This window comes from Erythrolamprus reginae, chromosome 8 (assembly GCF_031021105.1).
Source record: "Erythrolamprus reginae isolate rEryReg1 chromosome 8, rEryReg1.hap1, whole genome shotgun sequence".
Lineage (NCBI taxonomy): Eukaryota > Metazoa > Chordata > Lepidosauria > Squamata > Dipsadidae > Erythrolamprus > Erythrolamprus reginae.
In genome coordinates this window covers 44613774-44622742 of record NC_091957.1, presented here as the reverse complement: position 1 = coordinate 44622742, position 8969 = coordinate 44613774, and the positions used below count along the sequence as shown (strand labels likewise).

Genomic DNA, 8969 nt, shown 5'->3' with positions numbered 1-8969 from the left:
ACAGAAGGTCAGCCATTCCCGGAGGGGTCCCAGACTGAACCACAACAGGGCCCAGCAGAGATTATACAACCTGAGACTTCTCGGGAAACAACAACTGAATGGAAAACTGTTGGTGGCCCTCTAACACTGCACAATAGAGAGTATTTTAGCTTACTGCACTTGTGTATGGTTTGCCAATTGCACAGTGGCAGATATGTTCCGGAGAGTCAACGTTATTGCCCAGAGGATCATTGGTTGCCCTCTCCCCTGTTTGGAAGAGCTTTACAGCTCCCGCTGCCTTGAGAAAGTTCAAAACATCCTTAAAGATCCATCTCATCCAGGGCACCCTTTTTTTTAACTATTACCATCTGGAAGATGGTACAGGACAATAAAAACAAAGACAAATAGACTGAAAAACAGCTTCCCAGGCCAGTAACTATATTGAATTCTACTGTAAAGTGCAACATTAATGCAATATCAGGGGTTTTCAATGTATAGTATTTGGATAGAGTTAGGGTTAGGGTTGTGTGTTTTTGTTTTATTGTTATAGTTATAACGTACGCTGAAGATGGCATTTAATTTCGTTGTATGAGGTGTAATGACAATAAACTGGATTAAACTAAACTTCAACTCCTACCTCTCCCCTTCCTCCCAAGTGCAGAAGACCTTAACCATCTAATAATTTCCAATGCTCTTTAGGAGATTTCTTTTTGCCATCCAAGCTACAGTAGCTGAAATGCACATCCTAAAATTAGACAGTCCTGCTCTTGTTGATTAAGCATTCCATTATTTCCTTGCTAAATGTCTCTAGGTTTCTGATCCCAGGTGCATCATCGTAACTTTTTCTGCTTTAAAAATCTTGTCTCATTGTTCTTCAGAGATTAAATTCTGTAATAACTGATTTTGAAGCAAATGTCTTGTGTTATTCATTGGCCTGGTGGACAATTAACTTTGCATTTCTTCCTAAGGTACCAACAGCTCACTCCCCAAAACAAGGAGTCCATGGATGTGGGCAGAAACATTTTTGCCAAATTCTCCGCGTACATCAAGAACCCCCATAAGGAAGCAAATAAAAGTAAGGAAGAGGGTATATAGATGTGTGTGTGTGTGTGTGTGTGTGTGTGTGTGTGTGTATCTATCTATCTATCTATCTATCTAATCTATCTAATCTATCTAATCTATCTAATCTATCTATCTATCTATCTATCTAATCTATCTATCTATCTATCTATCTAATCTATCTATCTATCTAATCTATATATCTAATCTATCTATCTATCTATCTATCTATCTATCTAATTAATTAATTAGATTTGTATGCCGCCCCTCTCCGAAGACTCGGAGCAGCTCACAACAACAATACACAATACAAATCCAATGATTAAAAACAGAACAGTTAAAAACCTTAATTTAAAAACAATCAAACAACCCAAACAAACCACACATAAAACGGGATGGCTGAGGGGAATTAATTTCCGTATGTATGTATGTATGTATGTATGTATGTATGTATGTATGTATGTGTATATATATCCTATATATTCCATCTTTCCGAGGTGGGTAAAATGAGGACCAAGATTGTTTTGGGGGCAATAGGCTGACTCTATAAACCACTTAGAGAGGGCTGTAAACTACTGTGAAGCGGTATATAAGTCTAAATGCTATTGCTATTGTTATAGTTAACTCTGCTCATTGCCAGCAGTTCGATCCTGACCAGCTCAAGGTTGATTCAGCCTTCCACCCTTCCGAGGTCAGTAAAGTGAGGACCCAGATTGTTTTGGGGGCAATATGCTGACTCTGTAAACTGCTTAGAAAGAACTGTACACTACTGTGAAGCTGTATATAAGTCTAAGTGCTATTGTTATAGTTAACTCTGCCCACTGCCAGCAGTTCGATCTTGACCTGCTCAAGGCTGACTCAGCCTTCCATCCTTCCAAGGTTGGCTGAGTCTTAGAGAAGGCTGTAAACAGTGATGGGCTACCAAAATTTTTACTACCACACTGTGGGCATGGCTTATGCATTTTGTTTCAACATTTTTCAGTGGAAATTGGGTGCTCTGGGGGTGGAGCTCCAAATTTTGCTACCGGCACTGTATTCCTGACTGTACCCGTAGGAGCCCATCACTGGCTGTAAAGCACTGTGAAGCGGTATATAAATCTAAATGCTATTGCTATCACAAAACTGGGTATGGCTATGTTGTGGTTGGCTCTGGCCCAGCTCTGGTCCCAAGGAATGTGGAGATGGATGTAGGGGAAACATCCACATGCCACAGGTCTGTTTTGCTCCCGATAGAATCTCCCGACGAAGGCTCCTCTGACGAAGGAAGCGTGGGTAGCAGGGAAGGGGGGAGTTTGGCAGACAGCCCAGGAAGAGATCAATCATCCTTATCATCCCTGGATTCTGAACAAGAACTTATGACAGACCCACGCATGCGTAGAGTGATGCATAGGAGAGAACAACTGAAGGATTATTACAGGAGATAAGTGAGGCCACCTGTGGTTGGGTGGGGCTGCTGTAATTAGTGCTACAGATAAAAAGAACAGGGTGCTGGTTTAGCCTTGTGGAAGTTTATCTGATTCATAGTTCGTCAAGATAGTGGTTTTGCTGTTTCCCTGTTCAAGACTGTGTGTGGACTTTCTGGACTTTGGAATTTGGACTCAATTTCCCAGTTACTGGGTGAGAAATTGGATTGCATTTAACCTGTGCCTTGTGTGTACCAGAAAATCCGTTTGACATTTAAAAAGGGAGCTTTTTCTGCTTTTCTGTTGATAAAGACTTTCGTGTGGTATGTGTCTTTCTGGAGTATTTATCCTGTAATTACGGGTGGTTGGGACACCCCGGCAGAACAGGCTAACTTAACAACCGCCTTGGTTAGCCATGGAATTTCTGTTCCCCATTGTGGATGTAAGTCAAGGACCATCCATTAGGTCCATTAGAAGTGATGAATGACGCCTTAGTTTCCACCTCTTTTTTCTTGTGCTTCAGATTTGGAGAAAGCTTTACTGAAAGAGTTTCAGCGCTTGGATGTTTACTTAAGAAACCCGCTACCTGAAGAAATTGACCAGAACTGTGCAGAAGACATTCTGGTTTCCGAAAGAAAATTCCTGGATGGAAACCGGATGACGTTAGCAGACTGCAACCTTCTCCCCAAACTCAACATCATCAAGGTGAATGTTCTTGCTCTTTGATGGACCTTTAACTCTTTTTTCTCAGAGGAGTTACAGCTAGGGGTGGGGTTCCACTTACCTTTGCCACCGATTTGCATCGCGACGTTTCCTCGTGCAAGGACCCTCGCTCTGGGTCCTCGGAGAGAGGCGGCATACAAGTCTAATAAATAATAATTCTGCTTCTGCGCATGCTCAGTAGCTATAATCAGCCCCAAACACAGCTGAGGAGCTGATCAGCTGTGCTTCGGGCAAAGGAATAAAGGTAGGTATTGTTGTGAATGGTCCATGACCGGGTCCGTTAGTCACATATTCTTGGGAGGATGAACCAGGTACATCTTGGTACCCTAGGCCAGTGTTCTTGACAACTAGTCAGATAATGAGAGTGAGGGAGAATTGGAACCTGAGGAACTTCCAGAGACTGTGGAAACCTCAGTAATATTTATTTATTTATTGGATTTGTATGCCGCCCCTCTCCGTAGACTCGGGGCGGCTAACAACAGTGGTAAAAACAACATGCGACAATCCAATACTAAAACAGCTAAAAACCCTTATTTTAAAACCAATCATACATACAAACATACCATACATAAATTGTAGAAGCCTAGGGGAAAAGAATATCTTAATTCCCCCATGTCTGACGACAGAGGTGGGTTTTAAGTAGCTTACGAAAGGCAAGGAGGGTGGGGGCTATTCTAATCTCTGGGGGGAGTTGGTTCCAGAGGGACAGGGCCGCCACAGAGAAGGCTCTTCCCCTGGGGTCCCACCAAATGACATTGTTTAGTTGACGGGACCCAGAGAAGGCCCACTCTATGGGACCTAACTGGTTGCTGGGATTCGTGCGGCAGAAGGCGGTCCCGGAGATAATCTTGCCCGGTGCCATGAAGGGCTTTATAGGTCATAACCAACACTTTGAATTGTGACCGGAAACTGATCAGCAACCAATCCAGACTGCGGAGTGTTGGTGTGACATGGGCATATTTAGGGAAGCCCATGATTGCTCTCGCAGCTGCATTCTGCACGATCTGAAGTTTCCGAACACTTTTCAAAGGTAGCCCCATGTAGAGAGTGTTACAGTAGTCAAGCCTCGAGGTGATGAGGGCATGAGTGACTGTGAGCAGTGAGTCCCGGTCCAGATAGGGCCGCAACTGGTGCACCAGGCGAACCTGGGCAAACGTCTGAGTCAGAGGAGAAGGGAGACATAGGAGATCAGGAGCCCCTATTAGATGCCCTGGTCAGAAGGTCAAGAAGCAGACAGGAATATCTTTATCAGAAAATGAGTCTATGAAAGAAAGTCTAGACAGTTATATCTTTAGGAAAAAGATGACTACACCCAGTGCATAAAGGAGGATTTCTGGGTGAAGGGGCGAGGTGTTTCAACGTTCATAATGGTGGCAGTCCTAGATTCAGGGTTCCAGAAATGCCTCACTGGCCACCTGCTATTATTCTTCTAACTTCATCATGCAGAGCTGCAACTGTGTGCGTAAAACCTGGAGAATCATGAGTGTGTATGTGAGACCAAAGAAGCATGATCTCACTGAGGGATGTGCTAATTAACTTTGACTCTCGGTGCATGCCCAGACTTTGATCTCTTAGCCAATTTGATAGGGAAAGCTACCAGAATGGACTGAAAGGCTTGAATTTGCTCGTATAAAATCCTGCTTTTCGTTTAAAAGTGTTTGATTCAAAATTTCAGGCGCATGGATTCTTCCTTTGTTCCGGTCTGTGTGGGCCAGAGTAGAACAGGTATAAGGAGGATAGATTGTTACCCAAGCAACAGATACCCCCCCTCTCCATGTCTCTGTAATAATCCAATTGGCAAACACTTGGTTCCAGGTAAGTCGCAGAAGTTATCAGAACGTGGCTGTACACAGTCACGAACTGATTCCGGGACTCCGGCTCCGGATTTTGCCTCAAGGATTTTGCCTGAAGCCTTTTCCAATTTCTTTCTTTCTTTCTTTCTTTCTTTCTTTCTTTCTTTCTTTCCCTCCTTCCTTCCTTCCTTTCTTCCTTCCTTCTTTCTTTCTTTCTTTCTTTCCTTCCTTCCTTCCTTCTTTCTTTCTTTCTTCATTAATTAATTAATTAATTCATTCATTCATTCATTCATTCATTCATTCACACTTGTATGCCACCCAATCCTGAAGAACTCAGGGCAGTTTACAACAATATAAAATTACAAATACATTAAAAAGAAGTCAAACCTACAATCTAAAACTACAAACCCCTAATTAAATCCCATAGTTAAACTGCCTAATCAGCATACATGCATACCATTCTTACAATTTTGACCATGATAGGTGTCAATTCATAGGCTCCAGGCTTGCCGGCAAAGCCAGGTCTTTGGGGCCTCACGGAAGGCCAGTAGGGTGGGAGCAGTACGGACATTGGGGGAGGGGGAGTTGGTTCCATGCGTCCAATGACGGATAAAACCACAAGGCAGTGGAGATTTGCAGTGAAAGTCAGAGTTTCCCTTCTCCTAGAAGATGGTTTCTCCGCTTTATCTACCGTTGGGACATAGAACTGTCTTCCACCTTCAAAACCATTGACCATCTTCTCCTGTAATCCTGGAAAGGGGTCCTTACGTGGTGCTACCAGCCAGGCTAGCTGAACCAAGTTTTTTTTAAATGAGGTATTACTCCTCCAACATGATGATATAACAGACAGTGATCTTCCAAGTAGATTTTATACATAGCATAAAGGTAAAATTTCATACACAACAGAAAGGTTAAAAAAAAAAAGGATATATGCAGTGTTAGCCTCATTTTAGGTGTCAAAACGTTTTTGTGACTCCCGGGCATAGTTCCCTCTAAGCTGAGCTGTGAGCAATAGCTCACTTAAAAATCATCATCAACTCAGAGTTTTCCAAACCTGCCCAGAAGCTGAGAGGGAAAGAGTGAGAGGGAAGGAGAGAGAGAGGAAGAGAGGAAGAGAGAGAAACAGATAGAAAAAAGAGAGGAAGGAAAAGAGAAAGAAAAAGAATGGGAGTAAGGAAGAGAGAAAGAAAATCAAAATCTAGTTTGAAACTAGCTCAACTATTTAAGTGGCATTTTGATATTGATAGAGTTGCCCTATTATGAGCTCACTGTTATAGACACACAGTACAATATTTTATTTTGAAATTCTCTGAGGGAAAACAGGGTGGGTTTTTTGTTTGTTTGTTTGTTTGTTTGTTTGTTTGTTTGTTTGTTCGTTCGTTCGTTCGTTTGTTTGTTTGTTTGTTTGTTTATTTAATATTTCTGTGCCGCCCAGTCCCGAAGGGACTGCCGGTCAGACACTATACTTTTCCGCCCAAAAAATTAGAGGGAACACTGCTCCCGGGTGTTTTTTTTTCCTGTGGGAAACAGGTCCAAATGCCTGTTTGAGTGTTTAAGGCTGTTGATCCTTAGTCTAAGTGTTATTGCTATGCATGCTTTTCTTACGCTATTAAACCCATTTGCTTGGATTAAGAAGAAAGCTTTTTTTTTCTTTATTTACCTGTTTGCTCACTGGCATTTCCTCCCCCCCACCCTTTGTTGGTTCTCTCTCACTTTCTAGATTGCCGCCAAGAAGTACCGCAACTTTGAGATCCCTTCGGAGATGACTGCAGTTTGGCGCTATCTCCACCATGCTTATGCCCGGAATGAGTTCAGCCACACTTGCCCAGCTGATGAAGAGGTCGAGCGCACCTATGCCAGTGTGGCGAAGAAGATGAGTTAAAGTCCAGGCTCTGGAAGTTGGTGCCTGCAAAGGTCCACCAGGGAGCTGGGTGGACAATACTGACCCCCAAGCTGAATATTTTGCTTATGGTAGCCTTAAAAAGAAATCCTTTGTATTTTTAAGAGGAGAATCATTGTACTCATCTTTTTTTTCCTGCCAAACCTTTTGTCCATGAGTTGGTCATAGATGAGAGATCCTTCTCTTGGTGTTTCTTCACCTGTGTGTACACTTTCCATGGAGCAAAGGTGGTTAAATCTGACTCTCCAGTGTGGTTAGTTTTAAATTCCGTTAAGAGGTTCCAGAACATCTTTTGCAAGACTTCCAAGAATCAGCTGATCAAACCTTACCTTGTTGAAGAAGGTTATGTGCCTCTGCACCAGGGGTGGGCAGCAGGCAGGACGGGGTGGAACGCAGTTCCACCGGCAGAAATGAAGCTGTGTGCCCAGCTCCAGCTGACTACCTCCCCCTCCCATCCTCTTCCTCCTCCTCGTAAAGTGGCAGGGAGACCAGCACCGGCAGGAGTTGCAGGGGGTCCTTTTCCTCCCCCCTCTTTTCTCAACAGCTGATTGGCAGCCGTTCGCCTAGCTACCTAGCCTGAGGCAGGGGGGCGACCCAGGAAGGAGAGCGCGGGAAACGCGAAGCAAATTGTCATCCCAGAGAGCGACACTGGTGAGGTTGTACGCCGAGGAATTAACAGTTCACTTGAATGATGATGATCGTTCAAGCCACTCCCACCTGGTCACATGGCCGGCAAGCCACTCCTATCCAGTCACATGACCATCAAGCCACACCCACAAAATAAGCCACACCCACAGTGTGGCAGTAATAATAATAATAATAATAATAATTTATTAGATTTGTATGCCGCCCCTCTCCGAAGACTCGGGGCGGCTCACAACAAGCGAATATTGGGTAAAATATTGGGCTGCCCATTACTGCTCTGCACATCAGAAGGACTTTTTTTTTCCCCTATCCAGACTTCTAGGTTGAAGTTCATAAATAGCCTGAGTGCCATCCTGGCAGTTTCTTCTCCTGGACACCAAAGATGCCTTCTCTGGATGATCCCCAGCAGCTCTTGAAAACATCTGCCGATGCTGCAGTTGAGCAGATAACTGTCCTATTGAGAGCAGTGGTGGGCTGCAGCCGGTACGGGGCAATACGGCATCCTGGTAGCAAAAATTGAGTTGTGTACACAGCTCCAGCTGACCGGCAGGCGGAAATACGTCGGCACAAAATTAAGCCAAATTGTGTTTGAGGATGCTCTTGTGTGCAAGATTTCAGTGAAAACCACTGAAATCCTGCTTGCTCACTCAGTTTTTATAACAATGTATTTTAAATTAGTTTTTAAAAGTTTTTAATATTAGATTTGTATTTATATTATATTGCTGTTGTGTTGTGAGCCACCTCGAGTCTTCGGAGAGGGGCAGCACACAAACCTAATAAATTATTATTATTATCCTCACACAAAATTTGGCTTCTGCAGCATGTGCAGAAACCGAATCTGGTGCCGACATGTGTGCCACCGCCTGCCGAAGGCACATGCGCCCCCTCTGGTCTCCGGGAGCATTCCGGTAACACCAGCGATGAGGAGTCCTTCACTGATTGAGAGTCCTTGTCCTTCTCTAGGGCAGGTTGAGGCAAGCAATGAGGGAAGCTACCAGAGCTGGGTTCTAACTTACCTCTCTGCCGGCTCGCTTCCTCTTGCACCGCGTGACCAAAAAAAACCCCCCCAAAGCCAAAAAACAGAGGGTGACTGCATGCACAGTGCCGGAACTCTGCTTCTGCACATGCTCAAAACTAAAAAAAAAATATATTAAAAGAATTTTTAAAAGTTGGAAAAAAATTAAAAAGTTGGCGGCACCCACAGTTCAGCACCGATCGATCCAGTTTGGTAATGCCGTCGTGACGTCACCATCAGGTAGCTACCAGTTCGGGCAAATTGGTCTGAACTAGGAGAAACACACCCCGGAAGCTACAGGCTAAAGAGGTAGGGCTACTTTTGCTGCCTTGGTCTTCCTACCCTCTCTTGTTAGGAAATCTCCCTCTGGATTCAGTTCCAAGTGGGGAGAAAGACACTGGAAACACGGAGGCTGCTTGGGAAGGTTCTTCACCCAGAGGGTCGTTGGTTTA

General features: G+C 44.0%; 1 protein-coding gene across 3 annotated transcripts in view; it reads left to right on the top strand.

Moving 5' to 3' along the window:
* Positions 1-8648, top strand: part of CLIC2 (chloride intracellular channel 2) — a 30700-nt gene extending 22052 nt beyond the window's left edge. Inside the window, exons 4-7 of one of the 3 annotated variants that reach the window (XR_011559761.1) lie at positions 948-1054; positions 2965-3146; positions 6678-7661; positions 8267-8648. Coding sequence is in view for 2 of the 3 variants with exons in the window: in XM_070759820.1 (XP_070615921.1) it covers positions 948-1054; positions 2965-3146; positions 6678-6839 (451 nt within the window). In the remaining variant the exon portion in view is untranslated. Of the gene's footprint in view, positions 1-947; positions 1055-2964; positions 3147-6677 lie in introns of all 3 variants that reach the window. The other 2 variants (XM_070759820.1, XM_070759819.1) reach the window with 2 other exon arrangements.
* Positions 8649-8969: the final 321 nt, after the last annotated feature.